The following is a 16,150-nucleotide window of genomic DNA, read 5'->3' as shown; positions in this document are numbered from 1 at the left end:
GGATATAAGAGAAGATTCATATAGTAATTGCTCTAATTTATGCCATAGAAATAAAATAAGACTTAAAAGTTGCCATATATTGCCTGCTATCAATTTTTAAAAGTAATGTACAATGTCTAATACAACAAAAATAATTCAATTCTCAAATGGTCATACTCCAAATGCATTACTCAAAGGCAAAGTTTTTATGAATTATCATTAATAAATTAAATCTAATTATAGTATAACATAAATTTGACCATAAGTCCAAAATGCACAATTGATTACCTCAATAAAAGCGCAATCCAATAACCCAAAAACATATGACCACATCCTAAAGCGCATGCAATTGTTATCAAGAAAGCTAAAAATTTAGCAATATCCATATCTGTATCTGAATCTAAAATCCATAACCGAATTTGTATCAGTATCCATATCCGAACTATATCCAAATCCATATACGAGTCCATATTCGGATTTGGATATTCGGACCGTACCCGAAATTTGAATTGATATCCGTATCCAAAACCATATTTGACCAAAAAAAATGAAACCGTATCTGTATCTGGCCGGTTTTAAATTTTGGCTACCATGTACGCATCCATCTCGGATAAAGTTGCAGATCGAATCGGATATATCCGGATGGTTATGCATCCCCACCCCCATCCCAAGGATAAGAACTGCTAACTCACCTGCGGACAGTTCTGAGGGGATTCCAATCCATGAACTAGCTGGTGGCAAAAATCATTTCATGTGCTAATTCCTGAGAGCAAAATCCTAGTTCCACTTGTCCTAAAGTACAGAATTCCAATGACTCTTACAAGTCCTGCCGCCCCTAGATAAAGGATAGCATTTTCAGTACAAACTTCTTTAAGAAGCTCTATGGGTCTAGCTAGCCTTTCGGTAAATTTCTCCTGCTGAGACTGGTGCAAGCAGGCAAGGTGGAGCTGTTGTTGATAAGGGGAAGGCCCTCATTAGTGTAGACAATAATCTTCTTTTCTTTTTTACCTTAATCATTTTAATGACCAAAAGTCCCCTTGCTAATGAGTGAGGCATCTCAGCCAGAAACACAAATGCTCACATTTTCTCCAAATCGAGCATCAGATGCACATGATGCCTTCTCTTATATTAATTGCAAAATAAAATAAAAAAGCTTCCATAAATGCAGAAGCAATTCCATACGCCATACCAACGTGCCCCCAGAAAAATAAAAGAGTTCTACAGGAGTATAAATTCCTGGAGTTGCAACGAAATAAAAGTCGTTGTATACGCAAAAAATTTCCAAATTCAGCATCACATACCCATAATAAAAACATGTCAAATTCTATTGCATGCAGCTAAAGTTGCATATAAATGGACATGCAATCCCCTGAAAGTTCATAACCAGAGCCTGAAACAGTCAAAGCTTCCCTCATGTACCTAAACATGTTTGAATAAATTTTGATTTTGCATTTTTGTGATAATAGAGAGGTAACATATTTTTCCGTTTAATGTTCAACATTTGAAAACATCTTTTTGTGCACAACTATTAGAGAACCCAGGTGTTGTCTCTCTATTGTGCTCTAAATTAGACGCCATATCCATCAAAAGGCACATTAAACTTGTCTAAGTGTTGAGCACCTTCATGATCATGTTATCTTTGCACTTTATAGTAAAAAAGAAACAGTTAAAGTGATTCTTAAAACATCCTTCTTTACTAATTTATATTTTTCAAGAAGTTCCTCATTTCTACACTTATGCCCATATTTATAAGATGTTCTAGATATCATAAATATTCATTGACAAAATTTTGAATGTGGAAATGATAATGTCAGCAATAATTAGAGGTCTAGAATCATTAATGATGCAACAATAACCAAGGTTGATTAAGTCTACATGAAAGATTAAGAAGCATACCTTTGGTGGTAAGTGATTCGATAACAAAGCATTTGTCCTCCTCAGTATAAACTGAAAACAAAATTTTAAAAGTAATCACTTAATTTGAATCATTTGGAATTCATACCATAGATATGATCCTATAGAAAATGAAATTAGAAAAGATAACAAACTTAATTATCTCATACAACTGCTGGACAGAAGTGGTGCTGGAAAGCTGAATAGTTGATACAGATATGCAAAAGTATAACATAATTTCAAAACAATTGCATACCTGATTAACTTTCGCACTTAGCTCTGCTGACCTCTCAGTACCAAGCTTTCTTTCTTCTATTGTTGCTGTTGGCTCTCTTCCACAAATAATTGGATTCTAATTCAACAGGACATGAGGTAGGTAAGAAATTCCAAGCCATGCTAAATCCCATTAATGTAGCAATTAAGCCATATTTCAGATTGTAAATTCATAACTTGGAACGCCAAATTTATTTTTGATGAAGCTTAAACTCTACTAGATCGTTGAGTAACCGAGTTGTGTGACTTACCCAAGGTTTTCATAAATTCAGAATAGCATCGCATACTTGTACAGCTCGTGTAGCATTATGGGAGAAGAATAAATAGCATTGACTAACTTTGGCTTGTTTATACTTCGTGGAATAGGTCTTTGTAGAAATGGCATATACTACTAGACTTTGCATTGCTGGAAATGGAGGACGACATTTTTCAGTTAGTAACTAGTGCGGGTGCACAAATTTCAAGCAATGATGTAAAGGTAAGGGTAAGTTTGTGAAACTTAAATGGTTTGTATATATAATATATATTTATATACAAAAGAAAGAACATGTAACTTTTGTTTAGATATGTGCCTACCTAGCCGTAAATTTTGACTTAACACATCTCTCATCTAGTTAAATATGGAGTACATGAGGTTTCAAAATCTTTTCCAACAACATGAGAAATGTAGAGAAAGAATTTGGAAGTAAATACTTCTCTTTCAAATTTAGTGTTTGACAAGTCATATAAATTGTCCATTCAGTTAAAGTACATTTGCATTATTTAAAGTGCCACAGAACAAGAAATTGAGTTTTTAAAGTTCTTTTGTTCGTTCATCACACCGTAAAATGAAGATTACAAGTTTCCTAGTATGAAGGTGTCCATATTTTAAACCTAAATAGTTTTTGACGATTTTAAGTGCCTAGATCAAGATGAAATGTTTTTTGACCAAAAAGTCTATGCGGTAAAGTGCATACATAAGTGGGAAAAAACATTTGTGATTGTTCGTTTGTTGTTACTTGATACGAGTCGCCGTGCGAGCATCTTTCATCGCGGAATTATCAAAGGTGGTTTTTTTAGAAGAACAACAACAAACACACAAAACAATTAAATTGGCGAAGTAAAATATCTTCTTTAGATTATGAGTAATAAAAGATTTTAAATCTCTCTCTCTCACAATCTCATTAGAACAAAGAACAAACTCTCTATTCTCTCTAAAACTCTAATCTCTTAATTAGAATCTCAATCTGATCAAAATTGATCTTATCTGATTAACAACTGATGTTTAGAAACCCCAAACAATCTCTATTTATAGAGTACACAACATGGATGGCAAACTTGTAAATAATCAAGCCAAATACAATCAGGATTCGTCTCAAAACAGAGTCCCAATCGGCCCAGGAAAACCCAGAAAACCCAATCCGGTCGACCGACACACAAGTCGCGGTCGACCGGCCAGAGGGTTGGTTTGCAGGCAGAACCACGTCCGGTCGATTGACCAGTGTGTCGCGGTTGACCGGCCAGAGGACTCATTCCTCACCCTGTAAAATGCACGAATCTGGTCGACCGACCAGCTTGTTGGTCCGGTTGACCGGCCAGAGCCTGAGCGCCAGTTTCCTGAATTTTTTTCTTGCTTTTGGCTTCTTTCGTCGCCACCAACGGCTTCATCCACGCCTCTATTCTCAAGATACCATGAGAATCGTCTATCCTTAAGTTCCCATGAGGATCGCTAAGCTTCCGAAGCAGAGAAGAAGATACACCCGTATCATGGCTCCCTCTTTTAGAAACTTAAAGTCTCGTTCAAGTTAGAACTTCAGCTGAGGAAACTCTCTAGCTCCTCCATCTTTTCTGAACCACCTGGCTTTGCTAGGAACCTGGTCTTGATGTCCGATTGGAAACGACTCATTCGTCCCGCGTCTCGTCGTAGTCACCTTCCGTTCTAATTTACAACCCTCTTTCAGTGGCTCCCCATAAGAACTAATGCATAGCAAGACAAACTTCTTGCTTGCATTCACTAGCCTCTTCGCTCGGTTCACCGTCACTAAGTTTGTCTCTTTCGGAAGAGACACCGAACGAAATATGAACTTTTTACCATCTTTGATGAATGTGTACTTCTGAGCCCGTCTCATGCAGATCGCGTATCTATCTCACAAATAGGGATTGCCCAGTATAACCTGATAAATATCTAATAGAACTACGTCGCATGTGACATCGTCAATATACGACTTGTAGAGTGCAAATCTGAAAGTGCATTGATCAACTACACTCAGTCTCATCTCCTTCTGAATCCACCCCAATGGATAGGGCTTCGGTTGCTTAACCATCTTCAGACCAGCTTCTGAACCAAGGCCTCGGATATCAAATTCTTCTCACTGCCTGGATCAACTATGGCATCAATCAAACCGGTCTTCACCTGCAACTTAAGAACAAAGAGCTGTTCTCTAGGGTCATCATCCTCTTTCGTGGCATGCTTCCTCGTCATAAGGTTGAGATTGTTGTTGGGCTCTATCATCCCCAGAACTTCTTTCGAAACTTGAACTATCATGTCTTTTTCTCCTCCTTCAACCCTCTTGGTTTGAGTTGATGATACTTCTCCCAACACCGATCAGCTACGTATCATGTCTTCTCATAATGACTACAAATCAGCCCTGCTTTTCCTGGATCATCCTTCTTTTTTTCCTCCTTAGATTGAGAACCACTAGACTCGCCTCCAGCTTGTTTAGCCTCTCCTTTGGACTCGTTGCTCTTCTTTTGCTTTTTCTCAATGGCAATAGTCTTCACGCTCGCTTCTGCAATGGATTCGACCGTGAATAACTTCATCTCCTTCCGGATGTAATCGCTCAATCCAGCTATATACTTCATAAAGACCGAGTACTCCTCCGTCGCAATATTAAGGACAATCGCTTGTTGCTGAAACTCACTCGTGTATTCTTGAACGGTTTGATTGACTCTTTGGCGCAAGCCGTACCACTTGTACCAAAGTTTTTTAAGGAGTCTCATCGGGTAGAATTGCTTTCGCAGTAGCTCCTTGAACTTGTTCCACGACACCGTCTTCTTCTTCTGCTTATAATAAGATTTTCACCACGTCAACGCGTGCCCTGAAAGCTTTAATGTCGCAAAAATGATCTTCTCTTTTGACGAGTAGCCATAAAGAGTAAAATAAGTCTATATACGCTCGATCCCATCATCAAGCCTTTCGACGTTCACACTCACATCATAAACGAGAATCTCTACTCTGAAATCAATCTTCAGATTTTGGTAATGACCCTTATCCCCTTGGTGCGGAACAGTCTTGATGATCTCTGTCCCCTCGTCAGAATCAGAATTCACACTCTCTATCGGACTCCACAGGGTTCTTAAATTTCGAAGAAGATTCATCTTTTTTGTCCCCTTCATGGATGAGATCGACGATTTGTGTGAGAGTCGATCATATCGTCTCGATCTATTTCTCCAATGCATCAAGTCTCGATGAGTTTACACTTTCAGTCATCTTCTTCCTTAATTTCTGGACCTCTTTCAAAGAAATAAGGATCTCGCCTAGCTTCTTATATTGCGATCGAGTAAGGACCATATACAGGATTGCCCCTTCATAGGATCTGATTTGCTCTGATACCAACTTGATACGAGTCGCCGTGCGAGCACATTTGATCGCGGAATTATCAAATGTGATTTTTTTAGAAGAAGAAGAACAAACACACAAAACAATTCAATTGGCGAAGGAAAATACTTTCTCTAGATTATGAGTAATGAAATATTTCAAATCTCTCTCACAATCTCACTAGAACAAAGAACAAACTCTCTATTCTCTCTAAAACCCTAATCTCTTGATTAGAATCTTCAATCTGATCAAAACTGGTCTTCTCTGATCAACCACTGATGTTTAGAAACCCCAAACAATCTCTATCTATAACGTATACAACAAGGATAGCAAACTTGTAAATAACCAAACCAAATACAATCAGGATTCGTCTCAAAACAGAGTCCCGATCGACCGGCACACATGTCGCGGTCGACCGACACACATGTTGGTTTCAAACCCTGCAGGCAGAACCACATTTGATCGACCGACCAGTGTGTCGCGGTCGACCGGCCATAGGATTCATTCCTCAGCCTTTAGTGTGCACGAATCCGGTCGACCGACCAGCTTGGTCCGGTCAACCGGCTAGAGCCTGAGCGCCAATTCCCTGATTTTGTTGTCTTCTTGCTTTGGGCTTCTTTCGCCGCCACCAACGGCTTCATCCACGTCTCTATTCTGAAGATACCATGAGAATCGTCTGTCATCAAGCTTCTATGAGGATCGCTAAGCTCCCGAAGCGGAGAAGAAGATACACACGTATCATTATTTGATGCATGTGCACCAAAATAAAAAAAAGAGAATTTTGATTTATATTTACTTAAAATAATGCAAACTAACTTTTAACTGAATGGATTACAAAATGGATGTTATAACACCAAATTCTAATAGGAAGGATGCAGCTCCAAACTACGCGTGCACACATAAATACATATATACATATGTTATGTTGTATAACAAACTATAGGGTCAGTTTTGAGCACTTTTTGACATAATAATTCAAGCTGCATCAACCACGAGATTTATGCCAGATAGACCAGTAGACATGAAATATCCTCAAATTAGAAATTAAGCCAACAACAAGAGTCGCAAAATCAAGCATAAAGAAATTAGCAAGAAACAAAAATCTACAGCTTGGGATTTGAATAATCATGGCTGTCATTTTTTGTATATTTAAAGAAGCAGATAATATGGACTTAGACATAAACGTAGCTAGCAGCCTACAGCAGCTGATCTGATAGGTTGACAGCTTTAATATGAGACTACTCTGAAATTCAATTTAGGATGAAAGCTGGAGGAGGCGAACCGCTTAAAATTGGTTGCTAGCTAGAAGTTCCATTCAAAGTTTCACATCCAGATCATTCCATATCCCAAAGATTTTAAGTCCCCAAATCACAAACTTAGATAATTTCAAGGCGTATATAGGATCTAGGAATAAGTTCAGCTTATTCCAAAAAAATAATATGAAGATTAAAAGAAAGTAACTTTGCAGTGAACAAATATGACAGGCAATAGAAACAATTCTTACTATTTCTTGGGAAAAGTTGGGTTACAAGTTTCTGTAACGGGGGACACAAAATACCTAGTGTAAAGTTCATAAGACCAATTTCATATAGTTAGCCTGAAAAAGATAACCCATGGTTTTGGTCTATATAGTTCTGTAATTACCTTAAAGTTAACAAAACTTTTGCAGTGTTTTTTTTTGTGTAAACATGCTAGGGACAAGTTAGCTATCAACTGTACGTTGTCTCAGTAGGTTTGATGGAATGTAAAAACTAAATTAACTGTAAGTAGCTATGACGGTTTCAATTGTGACTTACAGTTCGGAGAAGTTTTAGGCCATGTTTGGCAACTTTAGATTATAATCCATTTAGCTTATAATTCAATTAAATATAATCCAAAGTGTTTGTTATACTTAATGGATAATAATCCATTTCTAATAGTAGAATGTTTAGCAAATGAGCGACTTATAATCCATCTTTGTTGTCAAAATGACCAAAAAAGTGTTGGAGATAGAGAATAGAGCTTTTGAATTTTTTTAAATGTTAAGGGGTGTAGTGGCCTTTTATTTGGTCAAACTATGTGGCTTATAAGCCACCAAAAAATAAGCTGGGTTAACACAACTTATATTTTTTGGGCTTATAAGCCAAAAAAAGTTTTTGCCAAACATATTTCAGTGACTAATAAGCCACAAAAGTAAAAGTGGCTTATATGCCACTTTGCCCTATTTCCAAACATGCTCTTAATATGGTTACTTTAAAAATAAAGACCAGGCTAAAATATGATGACTCTGGGAACATTTGATTTTAAATTGTGAATACCTCACCCTGTCATGCTTTAATATCCCTCGCATAGTTCCCTTCAAAATGTTGAGATGTCTACTTGTGTTCACCTTCAAGTGGCTTTTGCAGAATACAGGTAGCCACCCCTTGGTTTGATGAATTTTTGTATGGTACAGCATAAGCAACTAGAATTTATTACGCTTGTTGAGATTGTTTACCAATAAGGATCATCCTCATGTCCACATGTTTACACGCTTAACATTTGATTATGCAAAGTAGACAACACTTCTCAGACATTATGGAAATCACGGCCCGGGTTTGTCAGATCCAAAAGTACCAATTGAAAATTTGAAATGCTTGGTAGGATGAACTAACTCGACCACAAAAACATCTGCAACTTTGAAAAGAGAAACAGAAAGACACCCTATGCATAAAGATAGGCCACCCTGTCTATGCCACTTAGGAACTAAGTTCAAAAGAAACACAATAAATAAACAAGGATCAAACAGAGATGCTCGAGTTCTAAGACAGCTAGTACAGTAACAATGCTACAGAAATTCCAAACTCAGAAATCTGGAACATTAGCAGTTAACTTACTTCATAATATCGACGAAAGTATGTTGCATCACCCAAAACTCCAGGATTCGTGAAATTAACCATAGCAAAGAATTCCTCGAGGTCATTCTGGGACATTGGAAACAATGTTAACCACAAAAGATCTTTTAGTTTGAGGCATGTCAAGGAAAGATGAAAGTAAAAACAACTTGCCTGCATAGGGGTTCCTGATAACAATATGCGTCGATTACAAGGAAGAGTAGCCAGTGCCTGTCATAGATGAACATATTTAGATAAGCTTTTGAGAAGAAAGTCAATATTTAAATAAAACTAATTTCAATAGATGTAGCTACAAACTGCTTTCTATTATGATATCTACTCTTCCATACTTATAGGAGGATCCAAAGAATCACTATTCATGCTACCGTAAATGATACAGTAGTTGTTGTGCTGTGAACAGTAAATCAACCCCTAGGCCGTCTGATACATCAAATTACTGTACCGTAAACAGTAAATCAAATCTTCCACTATATTTTTTGAAGCTACTGTTTATATTACAGTATTTTACTGTATTATAAACAGTAAATCAAATCAAATGCATTAAAATTTAGATCCTCTAAGTATAAAGGAGTAGATATGATTTCTAAATCAAATGTATTAATACTTGGATCCTCCTTTAAGTATAGATGCGTAGATATAATTTCTAATTTTAAGCATACAATAATCAAATTAAATGTATTAAAACTTAGAGGGAGGTAAGTTCAAAATGCAATAGTTAAAAAAATAGGGGGCCGTGCTTTGCATGGGGTGCACACTAGTTTATTATAATGAAGTAAAGCTTCCAGCTGGAGCAGATACTAACATATAGTAGTAATAAACCATGCAAAATAAGTCAACTAAGTACTGCATACCCTATTTGTCAGCGTCTGATCATTTTTCAGCCTGTGAGCCTCATCACATATCAGGAGATCACAGCATCCATTCTTCTCAAACTTTGACGAATGCATGCGAAACGTTTCGTATGATATGATAAGAACCTAATAGACACATTTCAAAAAACAAAAATAAAAACATGATGTAGCGTAAATGCAAAGCCCAGCTAGACAATGTCAAACTGATTTTCTTACAAGAAGATTAATTCATTGTAAAACAAAAAGAAAAAAAAAGACCTGAAGAAGACTGCAAGGTCTCAAGAAACTGTCAATTCCAGAGATAACATCTGCTCGTGTGCTCTCACATAGAGAAAGTAGCTTAACTCTTCCTACAACCCACTTATTAATCTCAGACTCCCAGTTGCTGACAAGGCTAGTAGGAGTAACAATCAAAGCCCTTTTAACCATAGGTTTCCCATCAAAGCCCTGATGAAGAAGAGTATAAAGCAATGTAATTGATTGGAGAGTCTTACCCAGTCTGCAAAGGTACAGAAAAATCAAAGCACCAATGCCAAGTCATTAAAACCACATCACAAACATAAATAAGCATCTAAAATATTCTGAAAAAGATAAAACTTCAGTAGTTACCCCATATCATCTGCCAGAATGCATCCCGAAATACCATCAGCGCTAGACAACCCCGAAACACAATCGAACATAAACTGAACGCCTTCCCTACAACCACATGGAACTTATGTGATTGAATAAAAATTGGATAAATATGCCTACATATACATCCAAGCACATTTTTTCAGAAGTTGCCCCTGTTTAATAGACAGTAAACTAAGGGATGACTATCAAGATTATTGTCCTGCATGTAATTTGAGTATTGCTTGAAATTTCACTTTAAGTTACCAATGGAAATTTAAAAGGAACTTAATAGAAAAAAAAAAGTTATGGTTTAACTAAGTCATAATCATCACTAATGGAATACGCTTCTTTGAATGAGCACGAAGACAAAATCTTTTTGCAAATAAACACTAATAAAAGTTGTAGTTCCTACTGAAGCAAGCACAATACCTTTGATGAGGTCGAAGATACTGAACAAGCAACCGGTCTACCTCAATCTGGGTAAGATGGTCAGCTCCCTCATCTGAACCATCATGTTGCCAAAGAATCAAAGGCTCAATACCAGGTGGCAAACTCTGATCTGTTTCTGAGGCACCATTCTCAGAAGCAGATGAAATAGTTAAGAGATTATTTATAGCGACTAATGCAGGCCTTGAAGAACCCCATGGGACAAATCTTTTCCGTGTCCAGAGCCGACGAGTCAGCTCCTTACAATCTTTATATCCGTTTGAACAGGGAGGCTTAAAGGGTTTTCTAGCCACTAATGCCCCATCACCAACTGTGAGAACTCGAGGAATAAGAGGCTGCCTCTTTACTACAAGGTTTCCTCTGTCATGTGAAGGAAGAAACAAAACACAATTGAAGTATAAACTGAAATTTAATGAACATGCTTACTTGAGAAGGGAAAATGGAGAATATAAAATGAAGACAATCAGATACAATAGGCTCTGAATATAGCTAGTTATAGTACAAGTCATCAATGTATGCTGAACAGAATATCATAACTGTTATATTCTTGTAAAATCCCATGTGAAGCTGCCAATTATGGGCAAGAAAAACAGAAGTAACATATGTAGTTGTACTCAACAAATTTCTACATAATTTTGAGTGCACATAATGGGCTATAACGAAATATATGACATGGATTACAAAATAGGAAGAACACTATTATTTCATCTGCAACTGGTAACTTCATCACAAATTATCTTGAACTCAACGTATTTTCATTGTTAGCATGGTCTTCTACGCTACCAGAATAATAAACAGTCTCTGGGTACTCTCATATGTCTATATAGGAAGAAGTGAAAAAAAATGCATTAGCGATGAAAGTAAAAGGAATACCAGTGTAACAACTCAAATAGCTTTGTTATGCATAGAGCATTACACACTTGAGAATAAAAATATTCCTCCCTCCATTCACTGAGATCACAATGCCAGATCTCAACTTTAGGTTCTTTCTCATATGAATTACTCCGATAGGGGATATGTAAACCTATTGACAAAGACTTAAATGATATATCTGCAAATATGAAGATTTTAGGATAAATTTGCAAATATAGTAATTTTAAGGGGTATATATATGCAAAAACCCAAAAAAGAGCACTGGTAACGGGTAATAAATTCTAATGGAAGAAATCGGAGGCTATATCTGCAAACATCAAGATTTCATGGGGAAATTTTGCAAATATAGTAAATTTGGGTAGTAATATGCAAATATCCCTTTTATCTAATTTGGGAGATTTCAGGATTAAATTATCAAATATCTAGATTTAGGGGGTAAATATGCAAATTATGTGAGAAAAAAAAACATAGTTTCAAATTTGGAGGTATAAGTGAGAAAACTTAAACCATATTGGGTTTGGTGATAAAATTTATTCGGGGATTTTTGGTCCATGAAATATTATACGGTAACGCCATTTGGGGGTTAAGTACGATAACTTGAAACATTATGGTGGTTTCCGAGACTTACCAAACTTATTGGGGTTAAGTAAAATTTTCCAAATTATTAGGGGATTAGTGAATAACTCCCACATTTATTGGGTGTTTTGTGAAATTTACCCTGAGAGAATTCTACAGTTGTGGATTCATTTAAGATGCTCAGATATTTTCAACGAGTTAATCACTTGTCCGGGTGAATATTGCTTTCGCTTAGAGTTTTCTGTGCATGGTGTTAGAGTCTTACCTAGGTGACTGGTGTTAGAATATAAAGCTATAACCCTCAACCCTCGCAACTTCAGAGTTTTGATGCAGCGATAGGGTTCATTGATATCGTAGCAGAACAATCTAGATTAAAGTATCGATGGTCATGAATTTCTCAGCAGATTTTAAAATTTTGACACCACTATGTGAGTCCAGGTTTTTGCCCATAAAGGGTTCTCAACTTGCGGGGCATGTTAAAATATAAAACTATAATCCTCAACGTTCACCACAACTTTAGATTTTTGACGCAGCGGCAAGGTGTTTTGGCAACAGGCATTTCTTTTTGTTGTCTTATCAGCAAGTGCCTAAGCCTCAAAAAATTATTTTGCTTGTGTTTTCACGTCATATCAACAAATAAGATATAATTTTTTGTTCTTTCCTATAAAAGAAGATGATGCAGGATGGGACAGCTTGGCTAACATTCAAATGAGTAAAAAAACGGCTTGTTGGTTAACCTTGCTAGGCAACAAGCCACTTAGAGTGTCATAGGACAAGTGAGACAGCTAGAGTGGGGCAAGTACCTTGCATCAAGAGGTTTTAGTTAGGCATACAATCTATATTACACTTGCAGCAAATATCATACTCATCCACGAACCCCAATTGTTTTTCATATTACCCCCAATCGAAGACAAGTTTGGAATTAAAGATAAGTTCAGATGGTAGAATTAATTAACAAATTGAAAACATTTTAATTCGGCAGTTACATTAAAAGAGATGTTTCAAATGGATTTGTGTTATAAAAAAACATCTTCTATTATGAAAAAAAATGATATCAATTGAGAAAAGATGATATTTGAGAGCATAGAACTGGCAGTGGTTCCGTGAAAGAATATTGACAAGCAAAAGAAGCACCTACAGAATGAAAATGGGCCCTAACCTTGTTAATTTCCATTCTTCATGTATACATGGCATTAATGAAATAGTACCAAGGGATAAAAATCGGAAACGATTTATTATTACCTGATGAGAGGATGATAGGAACAAACTATAATCGATCACAATGAAATAATTTCTTGTCGAAGGAAGTTGCCAAAAATGGCGGTTCCTTGGGCAACTTTTTTGATTTTTATGTAAATAGAAAACTATATCGAAAGTCAATAGACTTTCATTCCTTGTATAAAACAGATTATAAAGCAAAAGTTATTCTGCATCGCAGATTTGCATAATTTTATATGCAACGAAGAATTTCATCATTGTGAATATATTTAATATGAGTATCAATATCAGATTACATAACCTTAATTCCTATTGGTGCCAGTCCAATTTTTTCTTCTAATTTATGATTAAGGTTTCATCTGTATGGTTCCCAACTCATCCAGACTGCACCCACGTGTCACAAAGACTTAAATTTATCCACTACCTAAAAGGTCCATTTCTTCACAACGACAAGCTCTCACAATTGTCAAATTTATATACCATAGAAGGTTATCGCAGATAACCCCTCATCTAATCCTTTAGTAGCACTTATCGCTCTTCAATTATTTTCTTAGTACGTAAGACCCCCTTGATTGATTTTTTTTATTATAAAAATAAACTGCAGTTGACCTCCCAAAAAAAATCTCAGAGTGTTAAATAAATAGTCGGGTTGATAAATGGTACTAAATGTATAGATGAGGCGGTTGGTCTGCAATATACCCTTCAAAATAAAGAAAAAGATGGACTGCCAAATATTACAACATATGCTCGCTCATAAACTCCTAATCCCTAAATCAACGATTTCACAGCATATTAAACCAAAAAAAGATCCCATATTTCCCATTACAGTATGGGCAGATAAAGAAAAGGGTTTAATAATATATATATCCAATAACTGATCATCTATATTTATATCCAATAACTGATCATCTACATATGTTAGATTAGTCATTAGTCACCATGTAAAGATGCAGTCAAAATAACCATCTAGGGTTTAACGTTTCCGAACTCATATTTTCCCCAAATCAAATTACAACTTTCCTTCAGACAAAACCCTAAACCCTAAATCCTAAACCAAGTGAAGCATCATCTATCAAGAATCAAGAAATTGGAGCACCTGACTAGCGCATCGACGTTCTGAGACTTCCTGTCCTCATCGGACGACTGTGACTTAAGGGATCCGTCATCGACCTCTTCGCCGTTGTAATCGCCGTCGCCGTCGTCGTTGGATTCGTCCGAGTTAGAGGAGATCCGATCGATTTCGTCGTCGTCGCCTTCTTCGTCGGCGAAGCCCATTTCTGATTGGGGATTCTCTGTTTCCTCAACATTCTTTAAGATTTTCCCAGCGTATTTTTAGGCAATGAAAATTTTGGCGGGCGGCGGGGGCTCCCGCGGGGAAAGCGGGTTCAATTGAAAGCTTCCCACCGAACGCTGCGTTCATTTTAGGGTTAGTTTCATATAGACCCCCTAACTTTAGATGGTGTTCCACAAGTACCCTCTTGAACTTTGCTCATCTCACTTAAGGCCCTGAGCTTTTGGGTGTCTCACAAAACACCGCTGAACTTTTAATATTTTCTCTTCAGAGCCCCCTACCTGGAATTTGAATGTAACTAAAATGTTTTTGAGAGAACAAATATTAAATATTGCCATTTACAGTCAAAGTAACCCTTCTCTAAATCTTATGTTTTTCCCCCCTCTCAGATAACATTTATTTATTTATAAATTACATGTATTCTACTTCTAGCACAAATGTTTCGGTTGACTAACGGCCGTAAGGGGATAGGTTGAGAAATGTTCGGGGTTGACAAGAGTTTTGCGAGTGTTTTCGAAAAAAGTTGCCTTCATTGTCGAATTCATTATAATATAGAGTGCTTACAAAGAATTCAAAGTATTCAAAATAAAGAATGAAAGATTACAACTTTTCAAAAATAACGCAAGATTCGTTCGTCGTCTCTTGCTTGCGTGGGTCTTTAGCCTGTGACGGGGACGTCGATATCCGTGGACTACCTGACAATCAGATCAGATCCAGAACTCCGTCGATTCGCGAAGGAATCTAGAAGCAGAAGCGCTTATCTCGGCAACGGCGAGATAATTGCTCTTCTTAGAATTATCACAACGGGATAATTCTAAGGATCGGATGCGGGCGGTGCAGATCTGAAGAAGCTTTCTCTCTACTGTTGATGAACTGGATCAATCTTCAATCCGACAGGGCTTCGTCAATTCTCCAAAAAACCAGATCCGAAAAAATGAGGACCCGGGGGCTCTATTTATAGGCTTTACGGACGTCCGGGCGGTTAAAACCGCCTAAAAGGCCATTTCTGAGTTGGAGACACCTCAGGGTGTCTCAAACTGGGCCGAGACACCTTGGGGTGTCTCGGGTGGGCCGAGACACCTCGGGGTGTCTCATTCAGGCTGAGACGTCGTGTTACGTACACTTGTTCGTTTCCGCCGTAACTTCTTCGTCCGAACTCGGTTTTGAGTGATTCAAAGTACGTTGGAAAGCCGACGAGGAGTTCTATAAGCTCCAATGATTAGATCATTTGTGGAATAAATGAGACACTACGGGTATTTCGCCGTTTGTGAATGACACGAGGTGCCCGATCAGTTCGTTCTCTTGTTATTCCAAAATTCTGTTAGTTCACGTAGTTCGTCGATTCACTTCAAACGTTTACTGACGCCAATCAAACTTCTGTGACTTGAATAGTGATGTTCGTTGTCTTTTCTTAACGCTGAGCTGTTTGTGGAGACCTATAGGTAATTTTCGATGCCTACAGATACCCCCTCCAAAGCGTTCCAGACTCGTTTCTTTTATAGAAGAGGCTGGAATACTTTGGATGTGATTGGTCCAGCCTTCGATCGGTATAAAGGACCTGTAGTTAGCTTCAATTCTTGACTCCTTCGATTTTCAGTCTATTCGATGATTTGACGAATAGCTGAAGTTCCTCCGGCGCTGTGTTTATCGGATGGCCGTCGTCGAAGTCTCAAATCTAAAACTGATG

At 37.3% G+C, this 16,150-nt stretch overlaps 1 protein-coding gene across 2 annotated transcripts in view; it reads right to left on the bottom strand.

Annotated features, from left to right (window-relative positions):
• The window catches only part of LOC109844501 (DNA repair and recombination protein RAD54), a 24,519-nt gene extending 9,965 nt beyond the window's left edge, over positions 1–14,554 (bottom strand). Inside the window, exons 1-9 of one of the 2 annotated variants that reach the window (XM_020413554.1) lie at positions 14,269–14,554; positions 10,488–10,865; positions 10,056–10,142; positions 9,705–9,945; positions 9,447–9,572; positions 8,749–8,805; positions 8,578–8,664; positions 2,129–2,224; positions 1,876–1,926 (exon numbers count right to left, since the gene is read on the bottom strand). In XM_020413554.1, the coding sequence (XP_020269143.1) occupies positions 1,876–1,926; positions 2,129–2,224; positions 8,578–8,664; positions 8,749–8,805; positions 9,447–9,572; positions 9,705–9,945; positions 10,056–10,142; positions 10,488–10,865; positions 14,269–14,447 (1,302 nt within the window). In that variant the 5' untranslated portion in view covers positions 14,448–14,554. The remainder of the gene's footprint in view (positions 1–1,875; positions 1,927–2,128; positions 2,225–8,577; positions 8,665–8,748; positions 8,806–9,446; positions 9,573–9,704; positions 9,946–10,055; positions 10,143–10,487; positions 10,866–14,268) is intronic. The other variant, XM_020413555.1, reaches the window with a different exon arrangement.

The sequence above is a fragment of the Asparagus officinalis genome, chromosome 6 (assembly GCF_001876935.1).
Source record: "Asparagus officinalis chromosome 6, Aspof.V1, whole genome shotgun sequence".
Taxonomy (NCBI): Eukaryota; Viridiplantae; Streptophyta; class Magnoliopsida; order Asparagales; family Asparagaceae; genus Asparagus; species Asparagus officinalis.
Note: the sequence above shows the minus strand (reverse complement) of the source record. Positions and strands in the feature narration are given on the sequence as shown.